This window comes from Motacilla alba, chromosome 22, assembly GCF_015832195.1.
Source record: "Motacilla alba alba isolate MOTALB_02 chromosome 22, Motacilla_alba_V1.0_pri, whole genome shotgun sequence".
NCBI classification, from domain to species: domain Eukaryota; kingdom Metazoa; phylum Chordata; class Aves; order Passeriformes; family Motacillidae; genus Motacilla; species Motacilla alba.
In genome coordinates, this window is record NC_052037.1 from 2,306,283 (window position 1) to 2,327,107 (window position 20,825).

General features: G+C 50.8%; 1 protein-coding gene across 4 annotated transcripts in view; it reads left to right on the plus strand.

Moving 5' to 3' along the window:
* Positions 1 to 20,602, plus strand: part of SLC23A2 (solute carrier family 23 member 2) — a 47,019-nt gene extending 26,417 nt beyond the window's left edge. For all 4 annotated transcript variants that reach the window (XM_038160250.1, XM_038160252.1, XM_038160251.1 and 1 more), the window contains 12 exons: positions 1,187 to 1,344; positions 4,666 to 4,754; positions 5,991 to 6,061; positions 7,200 to 7,381; positions 9,772 to 9,892; positions 10,865 to 11,021; positions 13,554 to 13,701; positions 14,470 to 14,575; positions 17,152 to 17,281; positions 18,112 to 18,249; positions 19,037 to 19,132; positions 20,279 to 20,602. In XM_038160250.1, coding sequence (XP_038016178.1) covers positions 1,187 to 1,344; positions 4,666 to 4,754; positions 5,991 to 6,061; positions 7,200 to 7,381; positions 9,772 to 9,892; positions 10,865 to 11,021; positions 13,554 to 13,701; positions 14,470 to 14,575; positions 17,152 to 17,281; positions 18,112 to 18,249; positions 19,037 to 19,132; positions 20,279 to 20,511 — 1,629 coding nt within the window. In that variant the 3' untranslated portion in view covers positions 20,512 to 20,602. The remainder of the gene's footprint in view (positions 1 to 1,186; positions 1,345 to 4,665; positions 4,755 to 5,990; positions 6,062 to 7,199; positions 7,382 to 9,771; positions 9,893 to 10,864; positions 11,022 to 13,553; positions 13,702 to 14,469; positions 14,576 to 17,151; positions 17,282 to 18,111; positions 18,250 to 19,036; positions 19,133 to 20,278) is intronic.
* The last annotated feature ends 223 nt before the right edge of the window (positions 20,603 to 20,825 follow it).

Here is a 20,825-nt window from a genome sequence, read left to right on the forward strand (position 1 = left end):
AGTGATTTTGAAGGTGTGGGGAGGTTTCTTCTGGGGCTGATCACACTCAGATCATTGCTCTGGGAATGATTTTGAAGATGGGAGGTTTATTCTGGGGCTGATCACACTCAGATCGTTGCTCTGAGAATGATTTTAAAGGTGTTGGGAGGTTTCTTCTGGGGCTGATCACACTCAGATCATTGCTCTGAGAATGATTTCTGTTTCCAGCTCCTGCATTTGTGAGAGTCACTCAGTTATTTGGAGTTAAAAGCTGCTGCTGGTAAATGAGTGAGCAGAGGCCCAGTGGAGGCCCTCCCAAGGGACAGCAGGCACCTCTGGAGTTAGAGATGGGGAGAGGGAAGGGTTTAGGCCTGAAATATTGAATATTAAAGCTGCTGCTGCAGTTATTTCAGTCCTGAGAGCATCGCCCTGCACCTGGCTTGCCTTTGGAGCACCAGCAGGTGCTTCCTCCAGCTCAGCCCCTGCTTGTGGGCAGCAGAGCAGCTCCAGTCCCATCCCCTTCCCTTCTGCAGTGCTAAGAACATCTGGCCCGCAGGAATGCTGAGAATTTGGTAATCTCTGTGAAGGACCTTGAGATCTCCAAACAAACACATTCCAAAGCATCCTTTTTATTTCTGCCTTTTCCTCAAGGACAGGCAGTTCTGCAGGAATTCTATTTTTACCTTGTGTGTGGAGCGTGGTGAAAATTCGTTGCTTTGGTTTGCTTTTGGTGTGCTTGGGTCGAGGAGGAATTCAGGAGTCCTTTGTGTGTGAGGCAGGGGATGGGAGCCAGTTGAGGGGAGTTACTTATTTCTGGAGGGGTGCTGAGCCAGTTGAGGGCAGTTATTCATTTCTGGAGGGGTGCTGAGCCAGTTGAGGGCAGTTGTTTATTTCTGGAGGGTGCTGAGCCAGTTGAGGGCAGTTATTTACTTCTGGATGGTGCTGAGCCAGTTGAGGGGAGTTGTTTCTGGGCTGGAGGCTGCTCTCAGCAGTCACCTGGGTGCCTCCTCAGGAGAGTGGAGTTTTCAGGAACCTGTGGATCCCCCAGAAACCACAAAAATCAGGAACACTGAAAGCACAGCTCAGGGCACGGGAGCTCTGCCGGGGCTCCAGAGGCAGGAGGAGAAGCTGCTGATGGCCCAGCAGCCAGGCAGGGGTGAGGATGGCCTGGATGGATGGCGTGCAGCACTAACCCCTGTGCCCCCAGCACTACCTGACGTGTTTCAGCGGGACCATCGCCGTGCCCTTCCTGCTGGCCGATGCCATGTGCGTGGGCTTCGACCAGTGGGCCACCAGCCAGCTCATCGGGACCATCTTCTTCTGCGTGGGCATCACCACCCTGCTGCAGACCACCTTCGGCTGCAGGTGAGCCTGGGCATGGAAATCTGGGGTTCCCAGGGCAGAGAAAGCAGAAGTGTTTAGGGAGAGCAAAAATTCACACACCTTGGGGGAAAGGAGCTGACTGTGTCTGGGGTGGGTTTATTAATTTCTGCCTGCCACGAGAAAATTCCTGAAGGATTTAGTTGAGAGCCAGAATCCTGAGGTGGCAGAGGTGTCTCAGGAGGGTGTGGAGGGCAAACCTGAGGTGGATCAGCTTTCCATCTAAAACATTTCCAGGTTTTCCAGGGCACCCTTTGGTTGCTGGCTGAGTTACCTTTGCTTCACTTCTTCCTTTGGGGGGAAAAAAAACCTTCCCTGTATTATTTCATCTTCCTGGACTTAGGAGCTCACTCCTCTGCCTCGAGAAGTTCACTCTGATGACAAAGCAACGGAGTGGAAGCTGTTGGAAAAGCAAACTTCCTTTCCCCCGTGTATTTTCTTTGAGTAGAGGCTCCCCAGAGTCAATAATCCTATTTCCAGCCTGGCTGGCTCTTTGTGCTGTAACCCTAAATCCTCCTGTACCTTGTCTGGAAGTTTGTCCTATTTGTTTTTTTTTTTTTTTCCCTTTAATAATCTTGGCTTTTTATCACTTAAAAAGAGGGATTTGGGGCTCATTCAGAGAGAAGGGGACCAAAGTTATTCTGAAATGCCATCATTTTGAAACTCTCTGTTCCTTCAGTGGAATCCCCCCCTGCCCTCCACCCTGCTGGGATTTTTCCCTTTTTCAGTGGCTCCCACTTGCACTGTGCTTCCATTTTCATATCCCCGAAGGCCAAACTGCGTTTGGGTCTTAAAATAACTCGTGTTTAGGGAGGAAATTTCCACGCTGGGATGTTTTATAACTGTTGCCCATGTGATGGGGGGGTTTATGTAAGGCTGGCAATGGGATACAGCAGCACGGGCCTCTCAGTGAGATTTGCAAGCATTCACTGGCAAGTCTGTCAACTGCCAAGCATTTCAGCAAATAAAGGTTTCAAAAGGTCAAATTCCATGCTTTAAGGGTTCTTAAAGATGGATTTAGCTCCATTACGAGGTGGAGTTGTGGTAGGTTGGGTACCCAGACCAGTTCTAGGAATTCCAGCTATTCACCGGCTTGCGCAGCGAGCCCCAGCTCTGGCAGGGTTCATTAGTGGGTAATTAGTGGCACTGAGACCAGCAGACACAGCTTTAATCCGTGCCACCCCGCTGTGCCCCGCGCTGGCTCAGCCTCCCCACACCTGTGGGACATGGGCAGCCAGGGAGACATCTCCAGGTGCCTTTGCCTGCAGGAGAACTCTTGTCTTCAGCACGTGCCAGAGTGGAGCAGCTGGATGATTCAGACATGGAATTGAGATGATGCCCCCCTCCTGAGCTGTGCTGCTTTAGCTGCCTGGCCAGGAGTGGCTGCCTTAAAATCTGGAAGTCACTCCCAGACTGCAGCTGTCACCTGAGAAGGAGACAGATCTTGCTTGACTGATTTTCAACAATTTGTTTTTAAAAAAATTAAAATTCAATTACTTCTTTTTTTTTTTTTTTTTGGCTGGCTTATGGGGGGAAAACCCCAGTGTTTTGAGCTTTAGGGAGCTCCCTCAGTTAGCTGTGTCACGTAAAAGTGGAGCAGGACCAGGTGCTGAGATGTGATTTCCCATCCCTGTGCTGGTGTTCCGTGGGATGCAGAGCACCCCGAGCTGGCCGCGGTGACCTCAGCCCTGGAGAATGTTTGAACGTGTGTTTACCAAACCTCTGAGGGGGCTGTGTAGGTGGGATGGAGCAGTAGCAGCTTGTCCCAGGTATTGCAGCCCTGCCATGGGCTCTGCTTGGTCGGCCTGGCAGGATGGGCTGAATCACTCCCTGAGCCACCAGCCCTGACTTCCTGGGGTTTCTGCTTGGAGGAGCTCCCAGGGGCAGTTCTGTCCACTCAGCCGTGCTTGGGTGGCTCGTGCAGTTCATGAACTTTGAGTTTCTAATGCAATTTTCAGCTTTTGGTGGCTTTGAAGTTGCCCGTGGCCCAAACCTGCTCCTGTGAACTTCACAACTCCCATTAATAACCAGTTTGATCTTTTCTGTGCTCACTGTTCACCATTTCCCCCACACTTCTCCTCCTGTGAGCATTTCCTGGGCAGTTCCTTTCCCGCCCCCGTTCCCTGTGTCACACCTTGGGATCTCCTGCTGAAGGGATCTCCTGGCAGTGCATCAGTGTCAATATTTGTCGAATATTCAGAGTTCAGAGTGCATCTGCAGTTAAGTAACGTTGGGGTGTTTGTTACACAAGGTACAGCGAGATCAGTAAATTCATGCTTGGTGCAGCTAGATCCTCTCCAGATCTCGAAATCTTTCGGGACGTGTAAACATCAACGCTAAGAATGTCATCTTGAAATTCTCGTGGTGTTTGTGTTTGTTGGTGGCAAGCACTGGGAACATCTAATCTGCTCCCATCAGCCCAGCAGTTATTGACACACGCACTCCAAAATGAGTGTGCTCGGAGTCATGCAGAGGGAAGGGATGGAGCCTGCAGGCTGCACCTCCAGAGAGCTGGGATGGTAAAAACTGCACCTCCAGAGAGCTGGGAGAGTAAAAACTGCATCTTCAGAGAGCTGGGATGGTAAAAGCTGCATCTCCAGAGAGCTGGGAGAGTAAAAACTGCATCTTCAGAGAGCTGGGATGGTAAAAGCTGCATCTCCAGAGAGCAGTTCCTGTGGTAGGATGGTAAAAACTGCATCTCCAGAGAGCTGGGATGGTAAAAACTGCATCTTCAGAGAGCAGTTCCTGTGCTGGGATGGTAAAAAGCTGCATCTCCAGAGAGCTGGGATGGTAAAAGCTGCATCTCCAGAGAGCTGGGATGGTAAAAGCTGCATCTCCAGAGAGCTGGGATGGTAAAAGCTGCATCTCCAGAGAGCTGGGATGGTAAAAACTGCATCTTCAGAGAGCTGGGATGGTAAAACTGCATCTTCAGAGAGCAGGGATGGTAAAAGCTGCACCTCCAGAGAGCTGTTCTGTGCTGGGATGGTAAAAGCTGCATCTTCAGAGAGCAGTTCCTGTGCTGTGAGGGTAAAACTGCACCTTCAGCACTCTGCTCCCCCAGCTCAGTGTCCACCTGTGTCCCTGTGCTGCCACCAGTGCCTGGCCCCTGGAGTCGCCTGGTCGGTAACTCCAGGCAGGTGCTGTCAGCTCTTTGCCGTGTGAAATCTTTGTATTTCTCTGGCTGGGTTGTTTTTGGTGAGGAATCCTCTGATTCCCCAGTTCATAACTCAGTAAAGGGTGGTTGGAGTGCCCGCCCTCTGCAGGGTCACTCAGAATGTCACCATCTCTCCTCTCCCTTCCCACCAGGTTACCCCTGTTCCAAGCCAGTGCTTTTGCGTTCTTAGCGCCTGCCAGAGCCATTCTCTCTCTGGAGAAGTGGAAGTGCAATAACACAGGTAATTGTTGTTCATCCTTGGTCGGGTTGGAGTGACAAATGGCCCGGCTCACGTGGAGTGCAGCTGCCAGAGCTTCTGCTGTAAAAGCTGGGATAACGAGCAGGGAACGTGGAAAGCCTCTCTTTAACAGTGTTAAAATACTCTGCCACAGACATTTCCTAAAAACGTCCTTGTGGAGTTCTGTTCCTGGGGATTTTTTGATATGAAGATGTTGACAAAGGAGCCGTAACTTGGCATAAAGTGATTCTTCTGTTCATTTCCATTCTGCAAGTGTTCCTTCCCGTAATGTTCCAAATATTTGGAAGCAGCGAGTCCAAGGGAGCCCTTTGAAGTTGTGAGTGGGAGGGAGTTTGAGCAATGTACAGCATCACCTCCAGACCAGGATTTTCCCCTGTTGAAGTCATACCTGACAGGTTTTGACAAGATTTGGATGTTCTTTTTCACTCTTTCTCTGCTGCTGTCGTCACCCTGGAAGGTTTGAACTTCAGAGGGAAGAGATTCTGGTTGGGATGGGAGCTTTTGCTTTGGGTTGGACTGGAAATGACTCTGGCAGTTCTCTGTTCACTGGGGGGTGGTTATTCAGTACCAAGGCTGTGGGCAGTGGGAAGCAGCAGCACAGGGAATAATCAGGCTGCTCCCTCCTGACTGGAGCTCTTCCCAGGGCTCCTTTGGACTCTCAGCAATTGCATTTCTGTTATTTGGGTGTTTATACATCTCTGTTAACTCACACTCAAAATGTGGCTAGTACCCAGATTGTAGAGAGAAACTGTCTGATATCCCTGGCTGGCAAAGCCGTTTTCCCCAGGCCTGCAGATTGTCAAAAAGAGCTTTGCTGCATCTTCCTCCCGAGCCCTTCCAGCTCCCAAAGCTGCCAGTTGGGGCTGTCCCCACAGGCCAGCTCCTCCAGAGGGTGAGCTCCACTGGGGAGCAGCAAGCACTGGAGTTTGGGATCCCTGGGGTGCAGCTGAGTGATTCCCCACTGGAGTGGGGAGGGAAGTCCTGGCTGTCCTTCCTGTCTGGAAATCAGGGCGTTTTCCTGTGGGAGCCCTGGGTGCCGAGAGTTTTGGAGCAGAGGGAGAAGTGAGGGCTCGGCTCTTGGGCCTTCGTTCGAGCAGAACTTGCTCTCTGTGTGCATTGGGGCTCCTTTGTCAGCCTGGGGAGGGATTAGGTTTGTGTGGAACGGTGGCAGAGTGGCCGGGCAGTAAAAGAAATCCCTGTTTCTGTCCCTTTTGGAAGATCTGACAGTCGCAAACGGAACGGCAGAGCTGCTGCACACGGAGCACATCTGGTACCCCCGGATACGAGAGGTAATGTGGGCCTTGCCTTTTGTGTCACTCTCTCCAGCTCCAGTTAAGTTCCTCACTTAATCATCTGTGTGTTCTTGTCTTTAAGTTGGTAATTTCTTGTTCCACTGCGATCTCCATTTGAATATATCCCTTTGCTCATTTCATGGAAGCCTTCCTCTTTTCCACCTGTTCATTGCTGGACAGCAAATACCAGGAGTTAGTTACCACATCCCAAAAGCCGTGCAGCGAAATGCTCCAGAGAGATGAAAACTCTTCTTGTACCCTTGATTTGTGCTCGCTGGCAGCAGTTCAGCTGCTGCCAGGCCCCCTGCCTGCTGTCCCTGTGCAGCGGGGCTGGCCCTGCAAGGTGAATCTGCAGTTAGGAAATCTGCCTCCTTCCCCGAGTGGTTTAAGTTGGAGACTCTTGTGATAAGAGGTCGATTCTCCCCCAAAGACTTGAGAAATAGCTGGAAGTCCTTCTCCAGTGCAGAGTGAAGTCGTGGTGCCCTGCAGGGCAGGCTGAGGGCTGTGCCACGCCAGGGTGGCAGGTAGAGTAGTCCAAATGAAGCCGTGTGTCATGGAATTGATCTCCCATCCCGTTGCTTTGGGCTGCCAACTTTTTCTTAATTAAAAACAACCCCTCTCTCTTCCCCATGTTCAAACCATAGCTACATCCTGCCAAGAGCCCTGCAGCCAAGAGGGCTGACAGTCTCCTGAGACCACAACGCTGCTCTAATCCAGCTTCTAAGGAGCACTTGTGACCAATGCAGCACACACTCTGCCCCTAGGAGCTAGGAGCATCACCTCGTGGCGCACCAACCCTTGCCGTTCGATCTGAGAGCTTAAAGGTTAGCCTGGACCCCAGGTCTCCTGTCTGACAGTGTGATGTGCTTTCCACACAGCTTCCAGACTGGCCCACTGGTCTGTTGTGTAATAGTTTTGTGGAGAAAACCATAAGTGTCATGCTTAAAGCAATAAGTCACTTAAACATAATGAGCTGTTTTATGACCGGGGGAAAAAAAAAAAAAAAATTTGCTGAGTTCTTCTGTGTCACTGAATTCTTTGAACTGCAGTTTGTAATCCAGAGCAGAAAAACAAAGGGTTTGGCTTGGCCTGTCAGATGGCACTGAGCTGCCTCTCTGCCCTGTTGTGTGTTCAGATCCAAGGTGCCATCATCATGTCCTCGCTGATCGAGGTGGTGATCGGGCTGCTGGGGCTGCCCGGGGCCCTGCTGCGCTACATCGGGCCCCTGACCATCACCCCCACCGTGGCCCTCATCGGCCTCTCGGGCTTCCAGGCTGCTGGGGAGAGAGCTGGCAAGCACTGGGGCATCGCCATGCTGTGAGTACGCGGGCTTCCTGCTGGCCGGGCTGGGTTTTGGGGTGCTGGGGAAAAGCTGGAGGGGGCTGGGCTGCGTCGGTGCTGCCGGCATGGAGAAACACCATGAGGAGAAACACCATGAGGAGAAACACCACGAGAAACACCATGAGAAACACCCAGAGTCTGGGTGAGCTCAGCTGGAAATGCTGGGAATCGGGACACAGCAGCTCAGGGGGGTTGCCTGAGGCTTTTCCCTCAGAAGAAATCCTTCCCTGGGAGGGTGAGGAGCTCCAGAGCAGCTGTGGCTGCCCCTGGATGTGCCCAAGGCCAGCAGCTCCATGTGAAACCCCATTTTAGGAGAACAGAGGCTGGAGCAGCTCCATGTGAAACCCCATTTTAGGAGAACAGAGGCTGGAGCAGCTCCATGTGAAACCCCATTTTAGGGAGCAAAGAGGCTGGAGCAGCTCCATGTGAAACCCCATTTTAGGGAGAGCAGCTCCATGTGAAACCCCATTTTAGGAGGAACACAGGCTGGAGCAGCTCCATGAGCAGCACCCAGCTCTGCTGGCTCTGGAGCAGGAGGAATGCCTTGGTGAGGTCAGATTGTGATCTCACTAATCTGTTTGCACAGTGCTTTGAACATGTAAAGCATTCTGTAAGTGCAGCTTACGATTAAAAGGGCTCTTTAATTCTCTTTTATCTCCCCTGTTGGCATCAGGGGTATTTCTGTGGTTCTGTTGTCTTAAGCAGCTGATCCAAAGGAAGGTTTTATTTGCCTGTAAAACAAATTTCTGTGCAAGTTGGGGCTAACATGAAATGAATCAAGCACGTCTTCGAATTGGACACGGAAACGTGTAATTAAAGTTGACGTTTTTGCAGATGGAAAAAAAAAAATCAATTCGGGAGCGGGATTGAAATGTTAGCCAGTCAGTAAAGTGTTTCTGGCTTCTGCCGTGCAGAAATGTGCTCTGGATTGTTGAAAGCAGCTCCACAGCTGTGGGGAGCCACTCAGGGGTGAGCCCAGCTCTGTGAGAGTGGCTCCTGGAGCTGTCCTGGGTATCCTGAGCAGATCCAGGCCCCGCAGGATCAGCTGGGGGCCTCTGGCAGCTGCAGGTGCTTGTCCTTGCTGGCCAGGATTCCCAGTTTCCTGGCCTGGCTGGTTCCATGGGTGCTTTATTCCATCAGACACCTGCATTGATATTTGTGAGAAGGGGAGTTACTCCTCAGTTGGCCTTTGCCTGTTTCTCCAGATTCTCCTGGGGTGCTCGAGGGTTTGGTGCTGTTTCACAGCCCTGCAGCCAGTGGAACATGGACTGCAGTCATTGAATCTTGTATTTTTTGCAGCTCTCTGCTAAATCACATCCAAAGCTCCCTGTCCTCAGGGCTGGTGGAGAGGGAGGGGAGCCCATGGTGGGTTTGGGGGGATTCTGGGGGTTCCTGCATGCAAAAGGTGCATTTTGCTTTTCTCCTGGACTGCTGAGGGCTGTAAATGCCCCTCCTTTTCCTGGAGACTGAGGGAGAGGAAAACTGGTTTGTGTCTGATCTGGGCCAGAAGAGAGGCTGAAAATCCTCTCTTTTTATTTTTCAAGTCAGCTGATAAAAACATAATCTCAGGTTTCAGCAGAGCTTTGCTGCTTCAGACAGCTCCAGTCTTTGGGAGGCCCTCGCAGAGCAGAGCTGGGTTGACAGCTGAGAATTGCTCCTTCAGAACTGAGCAACGTGCCCTGGCTTCTGATTTTTCAGGGCAGTGGGGGCTTATTTTAGCTGTAAAAAATAATTTCTGATGCCTAGAGCAGCTTGGCAGTTTCATTGAGGGGGGAAATGAATAATAATTGAGACATCTAATGCTGATGAGCTGCACTGGCAGCAAATCTTGGGGCTGGGGCTCCATTCTGCTTCACTTGAAGCGAAATAATGAAAGATTCATATTAAAAAATAATTTATTCTGAAGAACAGAAAAATTTCCCTGACTGAAATTTCCTCAAGCGCTTTGGAGTTCGATGCAAATTTCGAAATGTAAAAATTGGTTTTTACAGTTTTTTTCCTGTTTCTTGCCAGGTGCTGGCAGCAGGTTTTTGTTTTGCAGAGCAGCCCTGGACCACAGGTGGAGTCTGGGAGGAAAGAAGGGGCAGCAGAGGAATTTCAACTGCAAATCCCCCTTCAGTCTGGGCCTGTCCCTGATCCATTGATCTGCTCGCAGCTGCTGAGTTCTGCAGCGCTTCAGAATTCAAATTCTGCATTTGAGGAATAATAATTTTAATCACTTTGCTGCCTTGTCTTTTGTTTGCTTTGAAAATCTGCATTTATGTTCTGCATCCAAAGGGTCTGAAGAGGTTTGTGCTAAGAGGAATTCATCATCTCTTGGTGCTGATGACGTTTCTCCCCTGTCCCACCCCCCTTTTTTTCCTCAGGACTATTTTCCTAGTGTTGCTGTTCTCCCAGTATGCCAGAAATGTCAAATTCCCCTTGCCCATTTATAAATCCAAGAAGGGGTGGACAGCATACAGGCTGCAGCTTTTCAAGATGTTCCCTGTAAGTCCTTGACCTTGTTCTTCCTTAGGGAAAAAAAAAGAAATCATTCCTGGTTTTTTTTTGGAGGGGGGAAGTGTTGTTGGTTTGGATTTTTCTTCACTCACAAAGGTGAGACCAATCTTAAATGGATTTATTGGGAATGTAGTGGATTGTTGGCCACAGGGAATGTTCTGATTTTGTGGCCACTCTGGTGTCTGCCTGTGCTGAGGAGCTGTAAATCAACATTTATCTCAAAGTGTGTATTGTATGTGTTTTACATACTATTTACATATCGTGTCTATATATGGTATGTATTTTGCATACTATTTACATAGCGTGTCTATATATGGTGTGTGTTTTTACATACTATTTATACACCATGTCTATATATGGTATGTATTCTACATACTATTTACATACCGTATCTATATATGGTATGTGTTTTGCATACTATTTACATACCATATCTATATATGGTATGTGTTTTGCATACCATTTACATACCGCATCCATATATGGTATGTGTTTAGCATACATTTACATACTGCATCCATATATTGTATGTGTTTTGAATATCATTTACATACCATATCCATATATGGTATGTATTTTGCATACTATTTACATACCGTATCTATATATGGTATGTGTTTTGCATACTATTTACATACCATGTCTATATATGGTATTTTACATGTGAATACATATAGTCTCTGTATATAATATGTATTTTACATACAATTTACATACAGTATCTTTATACAGCATGTCCTTTCCATACAAATCCATACAGTATCTGTATATAATATGTATTTTACATACAATTTACATACAGTACCTATATATAGCATGTCTTTTCCATACAAATCCATACCATACAAACCTATCCAGAACCTCTGAGCTCCCCGCAGCTCCATTTCCTCGGGCTCCGGGCTGTGCAGCACCCCCGAGCGGCAGCTGAGAGCTCACTGTCCCCTGTGCTGGTGTCCCCAGATCATCCTGGCCATCCTGGTGTCCTGGCTGCTGTGCTTCATCTTCACGGTGACGGACGTGTTCCCCCCGGACAGCTCCAAGTACGGCTTCTACGCGCGCACGGACGCGCGCCGCGGCGTGCTGCTGGTGGCCCCCTGGTTCAAGGTGCCCTACCCTTGTAAGTGTGTGCTCTGGGGCCCAGCAGGGCCATTGCTCTGGTTCTCCAGAACCCAGCAGGGCTACTGCTGCTGTCCCACAGCTCTGCTGGCTCTCTCTCAGTGGTTTATCCATGGCCCTGGTTCCCCAGAACCCAGCAGGGCCATTGCTCTGCTTCCCCAGAACCCAGCAGGGTCATTGCTCTGGTTCCCCAGAACCCAGCAGGGCCATTGCTCTGCTTCCCCAGAACCCAGCAGGGTCATTGCTCTGGTTCTCCAAGAGCCCAGCAGGGCCATTCCTCCTGTCCCACAGCTCTGCTGGCTCTCAGTGGTTTATCCATGGCCCTGGTTCCCCAGGAGCCCAGCAGTACTGTTCCTGTCCCACAGCTCTGCTGGCTCTCAGTGGTTTATCCATGGCCCTGGTTCCCCAGGAGCCCAGCAGTGCTGTTCCTGTCCCACAGCTCTGCTGGCTCTCAGTGGTTTATCCATGGCCCTGGTTCTCCAGAACCCAGCAGTGCTGTTCCTGTCCCACAGCTCTGCTGGCTCTCAGTGGTTTATTCCATGACCTTTGGTGGTGTGGGTGACCCATCCCTGGCGGTGTCCCAGGCTGGACAGGGCTCAGAGCAGCCTGGGACAGAGGGAGGGGTCCCTGCCGATGGCTCTGAGGGTCCCTCCCAGTCCAAGCCGTGCCCCAGCTCCAGCACACACCGCTCTCATTGCCTGCTGCTGGTTTTTCCTTGGTTTCCTCTTGAGCTGGTACCTTAGGGAGGGCTGAGGTTCTGGAGCTGAGGTTCTGGAGCTGCGGGTTGCAGGATTGGTCTGGGTGACTCTCCTGACAGTGCCAGGGACAGGTTTTCACAGCGCTGCTGCAGTCACTGGCTCTCTCTGTCTGAAGAATCTCTCCTGTGGGGAGTTTCTGCCAGGCTGCTGCGCTTCCCTGCCCCAAACACTCCCATTCCTGGCTGAGCACGGCTGCTCGTGGCAGAGGAATGCCCTGACTTGCCAAGGCACTGCTGGCACGCCAGGGAATGCCAGGCCCTGCTCTCGGAGGGCAGTGAAATTATTTACAGGAGAGCACCAAACGCTTCACACGACGTTTTGGATGAACTTTTGTGTTGGCCACCTCTAAGTTTAAAGCTGTTAAAGGCTGGGTTTAGGGCGTGAGGTTGCACAACTGGCTGACCCTTCAGAAATTACCAGGGTAATTAGGGAATGATACTCTTTTAGAATAGAAACACAGGAGTTCTCAGCTGTGCCACCACGCTGGGATGAGGCAGCTTCGGCGTGGCTTTCCGTATGCTTTGGTTCTTAAAAGAAACCACTTCTGAAGCAGCAGATGAAGAGTAGAAGCTTCTGGGAAAGGAGGAAAACTTCTCCACCCTGATCAGCCCGTTTGAATTTGTGAGCTTCATTCACTCCTGTGTGACTGCAGATCCCTTTGTTGCAGGAGGCTCATCTATTTCAAAGAGATAAAAGCACCAAGGCACTTGCTGTGGAAAACCTGCCAGGCTTTTCTGCAGGCTTAAATTAATCTTATTTTCTCTGCTGCAAAACTTTGGAGCTGGGAGGTGTTTGTGCAGTGATCAGAGCTGCTTGTTGCCACCCTCTTTGGTCGACTAAACTTGTGACCAAAGTGACTTTCTGGAGCAACAATACCACAGTGGCATTTGCCTCGCTGGCCAGGATTGTTTTCTCACAAGCTGGAGCTCAAATTCCTGATTCCTGAACAGGAGGAATTTTTTTTCTTTAGTGGGGTTTTATGGTTCCCTGGGATTTTTCCAAGTGTGATCAAAGCCGTTGGTTTGGCTGTTGTTCCTTTGCTCCTTTCATCTCCTTGAACTTGCCAGACTGTGTTAGAGTGAAGGCAGCTTGTTGTTCCCATCAAAGATAAATAAACAGTGCCTGGGGCAGTGCTGGGCACTGGGGAGGGCCCCCCTCAATCCCAGGGCCACTTCTGGCCCCTCAGGACAAGGACATGGAGGGGCTGGAGCCTGTCCAGGGCAGGGAGTGGAGCTGGGAAGGGGATGGAGCCCCAGGAGAGGGGACAAGGACATGGAGGGGCTGGAGCCTGTCCAGGGCAGGGAATGGAGCTGGGAAGGGAATGGAGCCCCAAGAGGGGCTGAGGGAGCTGGGAAAAAATGGGATCGTGGGGAACTTGTGGCGCTCTGCACAGCTCCCTGACAGGAGGGGACAGCAGGGAGGGATTTGGGATCTTATCCCAAATAGGGACAGGAGGATTGAGGGAACGGGGACAGGAGGAGAGGGAATGGCCCCAGGCTGTGCCAGGGGAGGCTCAGGGTGGATATTGGGGAATATTTCTTGCCCAGAAGGGCTGCCCAGCCTGGAGCAGTGCTGGAGTCCCCATCCCCGGGGGGATTGAGCAGCAGTGCGCACGTGGCACTCGGGGACACGGCCAGCGCTGCCCTGGGCAGTGCTGAGGGACCCTAAAAACCCTTCCCAACCCGCACCACTCCCCGGTCCCAGCAGGTTTGTGTCTGTCTGGCAGCCAGGCGGCGTGCTGGGGCGGGAGGATTCCAGCTGTGCTCTCTCCACAGTCCAGTGGGGGCTGCCCACCATCTCGGCGGCGGGCGTGATCGGCATGCTGAGCGCCGTGGTGGCCAGCATCATCGAGTCCATCGGCGACTACTACGCCTGTGCCAGGCTCTCCTGTGCTCCTCCTCCTCCCATCCACGCCATCAACAGGTCTGTGCCGGCCACAGGTACCCCCAGGGTCTCGGCCTGATCGGGTTTTTAGTGTTTTCCCCCCTTTGGATAAGCGGGAATGTGCTGTGAGGTGAAATGTTGCACTTCGGTCGAACTCCAGGGTCTTCAGCCCTGTGAAACCCAGCTGTGGGCCAAATCCCTTCAGCTGTGAAACCCAGCTGTGGGCCAAATCCCTTCAGCTGTGAGATCCAGCTGTGGGCCAAATCCCTTCAGCTGTGAGATCCAGCTGTGGACCAAATCCCTTCAGCTGTAAAATCCAGCTGTGGACCAAATCCCCTCAGCTGTGAGATCCAGCTGTAGACCAAATCCCTTCAGCTGTGAAATCCAGCTGTGGACCAAATCCCTTCAGCTGTGAAATCCAGCTGTGGAACTGGCATCTGGGGTTGTGTTGTTACATTTGAATCCCAGACCCATTCCTGCTGGAGTCTGTGGGAGTTACCAGCACAATTCCCACAGGGAAAGAGCTCTAAACTGGTTCTGGGATTGGGGTTGTGAAAATCAGCTGGAATGCAGTTCACAAACAGAGCAGCTCTGAAGCTTTATTTGAATTTTTAATAAAATTTCCTCCGTTTATGAATGGGGGGGAATCTAAGACTCAGGGAACAGAACTCAAGGTGTTTTCCAGGTGTGTTGGAGCTTGAATTCCAGTAATCCCAGGGGGGAGCAGGTGTCCCTGTGGCACTCGGGCATGGAGCCCCCCCAGTGAATGTGTGCCTGCACCAACGTGGCTCTTGTTTCTCTTTCCAGGGGGATTTTCATCGAGGGGCTCTCCTGTGTTCTGGATGGAGTGTTTGGGACAGGGAATGGATCCACCTCCTCCAGCCCCAACATTGGAGTCCTGGGCATCACAAAGGTGAAGTGCTTTGCCGGGAGCCCTCAGGGGTTCCTTGTGTTCATAATCCTCTTCCAGGAGCCCGTTCTGCTCCATTCCTGTGCACACAAACTTCCCAGATCACTCTGAGTGTACCTGACTGTCCGTACCAGCTCTTGTCTGAGGGGAATGCATTATTGCTCATCAGGACCTCAAAAATCCTTTTATTCAGAGTAAAAGGCACTTAGAACCCCCAGAAAGCAGATGCTGCTGCATAAAGGGCCTCTTGGAAAACCCAGGCAGCATTCCAGGGCTCTGGGGTGGTTTGAGCTGAGGCATGGGCACTGTAAACTGTGTAGAAATTGCTGCTTTTTGGGTGTCTTGCTCTGAAAGCATCAGGAGGAAGTGGCTTTTTAACGCCTCACACACAGTAAAATGCAACGTGAGGTGCTTGGGATTCATCTGAGTCTGTCCTGGGACGTGGCACTGGCACAGGGCTGCAGCCAGGGGCATTTATTTCAGAGTTAAAAGGACCCTCAGGGTTTGGGTTTAAGCCTTAGGGGTTTGTGCATTTCTGGTGATGTTGCTCAATAAAACGTGTGAGTGCTTGAGGAGCTCCTCTGCTCACGTGTGGGGCTGGATGTGTGCCTGCTGAGCTGGGAGGCCTTGGCTGCAGAGACATCTGCCTGCTGCTGTTAATTTAACCTTGGTGAGGAGCAGCAGCACTGCTGAGAGTGATTGATGGTGGAAATGGATCCACCTCGTTGGGTGTTGAAGGTGGGAGCCATAAATCCTTCGTGCGAGGACAGAAAATGTCTGTCCTGCCCTGGCAGCACTCATCCCCCTGGCCTGATCAGATATAAATGATGGGATTGTCCTCAGCCCTCCCTTCTGCTGCACAAAGGGTGCTTCTGCTGCCTTGGGGTGCAGTTCAGCACTAACAGCACCATCTGCTGTCTGTGCCAGTCACCGTCCAGCTCATGGAAATCTCCTAGGAGAGAAGTTCAGCTCAGAAAACACCCTGAAAGAAAGAATCATTCTGCTCTGCTCCCTTCCCATTGTTACTTCACGGGGGCTGAGATGAATTAACAGCACTTTTTTTTTTTTTCTGTGAGCAGCCCACAGAGATGAGAGTGCATTTCATGCTGGAGCAGTGCAAAGCTGAAGTGGCAGCTGTGGCAGGGAGTGGAGCTGCCCAGGGTGGCACAGCTGGGTGCAGCAGGCTGTGCTCTTGTTCCCCTGCTGCACTTTCATGCCCCAAAACCCATCAGTTCCTCAGCTTCAGGTAGAATTTTGGCCCAAAGATGCTCTGCTGTTGATTTGGGAGAGGAAATCCTCAGTGCTGCATCACCAGGGCATTTCCCTCCCTCGAAATTGGGGTGTGATTCCACTCAGATTTCAGTGCAGCTGCATGGAGGTGCTGCAGAGCCTTTGAGGCAGTGTGTGTTTCATTGATGAGAGCAAGATTAATTAGCTCTGATTAGCTGGGGCTAAAGCAGCCCTTGCCATAGGGGTGATGATACATGGAGGCTCCAGTAGCATTTGATGCACCCCGAAATAATCACCCCAAAAGGAGTGTGTGTGCTGGGGTCACATACAGAGCCTGAGCTGAGTGCTGCCTGGGGTGTTTCCAGTGCCTTTAATTTGTTTGATAAATAAATGTCACTGCCATGCAGGTTTTAGAGGGTTTGCCTGTTTCTGGCAGGAAGGGAATTGCAGGGCAGGGTCTCAGTGGCCCAGCAGGAATGAGGATTTCTGTAAAGAGCAGAGCAAGGTGCAGCTAAATCCCATTGTAATTCCAGCTGATGGTGCAGCAGAGCTCTGTTTGCAGGGGAAGGAGCTCACCTGGAGCTCAGCAGTGAGGAATGGGGGGAAGGAAGGATTTCCCCTCCTCAGACCTGTTGGGTCTGGTGTTCCTCGTTTCTCTCATTTAGCTCAGTCACACACGACGAGCAAATGAATATTTCCTTTTTGAACCCTGCTGCTCTGCACCAAGAGACCTGCAAAGGGCTTTTCTAGAAACCATCTCAATGTAAAGGAGTTTTTGTTGTCCCTGGGGCACCTTTTGTGGCAGCAGCAGATGTTAAAATGCCAACTTCAGGTTTATCCACTACCCCTGCACCACGGAGAGCCGCTGCCTGCTTGAATCTCGAACGCTCAAAATAAAACTGGGAAGGAAGTGCAGGCCCTTGTTTCAGTGTTGGCACAGCCCTGATTTGCATTCAGCTCTCTGGGGGTGTCACAAAAGCAGCTGCTAATCTAAGCCTAAAAACCCTGGCCCTCCTTCCCACGACCTGGGACCTGTTCCATCTCTTCCCGCGTCCCAGGGCAGCGACACGCGGGATTTATTTGATGCATTTCCATTTCCACTTTGCTGTCTCTCCCATAGCTGGCTTCCACCGAGTTTCCTGGTGGCTCTGGCAGTTCCAGATGCTTTCAGGGCTGGCCTGGGGAGGCCGAGCTTGGCTGCGCCTCAGCTGAGCCCCAAAACGAAACGCGCAGGAGCCGGGAAGGAGCCGAAAGGAAACCTGACCCCCCCGGAACGAAGCAGCAGCTGTGAGGCTGGGCCCAGGGCAGCCCTCACCCCGTGCCCTGTCTGTTTTCCTGTTTTCCTGCAGGTTGGCAGCCGCAGGGTGATCCAGTACGGAGCTGCCTTCATGCTGCTGCTGGGCATGGTGGGCAAGTTCAGCGCGCTCTTCGCGTCGCTGCCCGACCCCGTGCTGGGGGCTCTCTTCTGCACCCTCTTTGGTAAGGGGCTTGCTGTTTGCTGCTTCTCAGGAGTGTTTGGTGGTAGGAACCTGTTACCCTGGGTCTCCAGGGCAGGCAGGACTTGGTGAAGGGAAGGAGAGATCTTGACTCCATTTCAGGAGGCTGGTTTATTATATTATGAGATATATTACATTAAAAAGACCACACTATAACTAGACTACAAAGAACAGAGAGAAAGAATCATCAGAAGGCGAGACAGGAATAGAAAGGAACGAATAACAAAGTTCTGTGACTCCCTGAGAGTCCCAGAGCTGCTGCCCCCTGGATTGGCCACCAAGCAGAAACATCCCACACTGAGCAATGGAGGAAGCACCTGCTGCATCCCACAGCAGCAGATCACAAATTGTTCACACTTGAAGCTGAGGCCCTTCAGCTTCTCAGGAGGAGAAAATCCTAGCAAAGGGATTTTCACAAAATATCACAACCACACGAGCCTGTCTGCTCCTCCGGGCGTGTTTTGGGTCGTGTAAAAGATGAGTATTTTGTACAAAACACAAAGCGAGGTCACCGGCTGGCTTCACAGAGGGGATCCCCAAAAAAGGAGTAACACTGCTTTCCCAATAATCCACCAAAATCTTCTCTCTGGTTTCTGTGGCTTCATGGTGCACTGATCCTCAGGTTTGCTAATAAAAACACAGATAAAAAAGTAAAAAGAAGCAAAAGCAGTTGCTGTGCTGTTGAGAAAACCCCCTGCACTTTCGGACTAATTATTCCAGTTGTACTGGGGGTATCCTCCAGGTATGTTTTGCTGGGGTTTTTATGAAGATAAAGAGTTACCCGAAAGCTGATCTCGGGGTGTTTGTGTCCAGGGATGATCACGGCCGTGGGTCTGTCCAACCTGCAGTTCATCGATCTCAACTCCTCTCGGAATCTCTTTGTGCTGGGATTTTCCATCTTCTTCGGGCTCGTGCTGCCCAGCTACCTGAAACAGAACCCCCTGGTCACAGGTACGTGCTCCTGCCCCTCCAGGCAGCATTTCTGCTTTCTGCCCGCGTGGAAAACCCGTCAGGTACACAGGGTCGGGAAGAGGAACCCAAACTGGGGAGGAAAAAAACGAATTGTGGAGGAAAAAACCCAAATTGTGGAGGAAAAAACCCAAATTGTAGAGGAAAAACCCGAATTGCGTAGGAAAAAACCCACATTGTGGAGGGGAAACCCCAAATTGTGGAGGAAAAACCCCAAATTGTGGAGATATTTATAAGATATATAAGATATTTTTAAGATATATGATATTTATAAGATATACAAGATATTTATAAGATATATAAAATATTTATAAGATAGTTATAAGATATATAAGATATATATTTATAAGATATTTATAAGATACAAAAGATATTTATAAGATACAAAAGATATTTATAAGATATGTAAGATATTTATAAGATATTGATAATATATATAAGATATATCAGATATTTATAAGCTATATCAGATAATTCTTATATAAAAACTCAGGATTTCACAGTCTGAACGCTTCTCTTTTGCCCTCCACCGTTTGCTGCCCCGCTCAGATGAGCTGTGTGTGCAGCAGGAACTGAGCTGGTGCTCTGTGACAGCTCTGGGAGCAGCTGGCAGTTCCTGAAAGTTGCATTTTGGGGAACAGTGTCCCGTGCTGCTGCCCGGGGGGAGGATCTGCATCCCCCCCGTGCCTCCCAGAGCCCGGGCTCAGCCTGGGGCAGCCCGGGGCTGTGGGGATGGCAGAGCCCCAGCGGGATTTCCCTGTTGCTGCAGGAATCGCAGGCATTGATCAGGTGCTGAACGTGCTGCTCACCACGGCCATGTTCGTCGGGGGCTGCGTGGCCTTCGTGCTGGACAACACCATCCCAGGTGAGCCGGAGCTGGGAGCCCTGCAGCAGTCCCTGGGGAATGGCAGCATTCCCTGGGGAATGGAGTAAATCCCTGGGGAAAGGCAGCAATCCCTGGGGAATGGAATAAATCCCTGGAGAAAGGCAGCAATCCCTGAGGAATGGAATAAATCCCTGGGGAATGGCAGCATTCCCTGGGGAATGGAGTAAATCCCTGGGGAAAGGCAGCAATCCCTGGGGAATGGCAGCATTCTCTGGAAAATGGAATAAATCCCTGGGGAATGGCAGCATTCCCTGGGGAATGGAGTAAATCCCTGGAGAAAGGCAGCATTCCCTGGGGAATGGAATAAATCCCTGGAGAAAGGCAGCAATCCCTGGGGAATGGAATAAATCCCTGGGGAATGGCAGCATTCCCTGGGGAATGGAGTAAATCCCTGGAGAAAGGCAGCAATCCCTGGGGAATGGAGTAAATCCCTGGAGAAAGGCAGCAATCCCTGGGGAATGGAATAAATCCCTGGGGAATGGCAGCATTCCCTGGGGAATGGAGTAAATCCCTGGGGAAAGGCAGCATTCCCTGGGGAATGGAATAAATCCCTGGAAAATGGAATAAATCCCTAGAGAAAGGCAGGAATCCCTGGAGACAGGCAGCAATCCCTGGGGAATGGCAGAATTCCCTGGAGAATGGCAGAAATCCCTGGGCAAAAGCAGAATTCCCTGGGTAAAGGCAGCATTCCCAGGTAAAAGCAGCATTCCCTGGAGAAAGGCAGCATTCCCTGGCTGTTCTCCCAGCAGGAGCAGAGTCCTCACACCTGCCCTCGCTTCCCCCGAGAGTGCCTCAGGGTAAAATCCCATCCTGTAAAACACCCAAAAACACCTGATAAAACCCAAGCATTCTGCAGGAGACAGAGCAAAACTGCCTCCAGTACAGCTGGGGTTGAGATCCCAAATGCTTCCATCCCCAGGAGGAATTTGCCTTGACTTCCAGCAGCTAATGTGTTTTTTTTCCCTTTTTTGAGGAGCCTGGGAGATCTTCCCAGAGCTCTGCTGAGCTCGGTGGCCGAGCCTTGGCGTTTTCCTTCTTCTTTCAGGCTCTGCTTTGGGCCCGGGTGTCCGTGTGAAGATACCCACAGCTCTAAACCCCTTTCCCTCCTTCTGTTCTGATTTCTAGGAAGCCCTGAGGAAAGGGGAATTCGGAAGTGGAAGAAAGGGGTCGGCAAAGGAAGCAAATCCCTGGACGGCATGGAAACCTACGATCTGCCTTTTGGCATGAACTTCATTAAAAAGTACAGGTGTTTCAGCTTCCTGCCCGTCAGCCCCACCTTCGTGGGGTACACGTGGAAAGGCTTCAGGAAAAGCAGTAACTGCAGGAGTTCAGACGAAGACTCAGAAGCTGCAGTATAGCCTTAGCTGAAATTCTATTACCTAGTTGTAGTCGAAAAGATGTATTTGCAGTTTCTTGCTGATTCAGAAGCATTAAAATATATGTTTTGTATATCTGCATTTAAATTCTGGAACCAGAGCTGAGACGGATTTAAAAAAAAAGAAAAAAAAAGAAAAAAAAAAAAGCTTTTCCTGCTGTGGGGGCTGGGAGCCAGGTCTAGTGTCTCTGGGGCAAATCCTGCTGCTTTTGGGAAGCTGGAGAGAGCTGGGCACCTCATCCTGTTGGGTTTTGGTGGGTTTAGGTGAGGCGTGGAGGTGCTGCTGTGAAGTGTTGG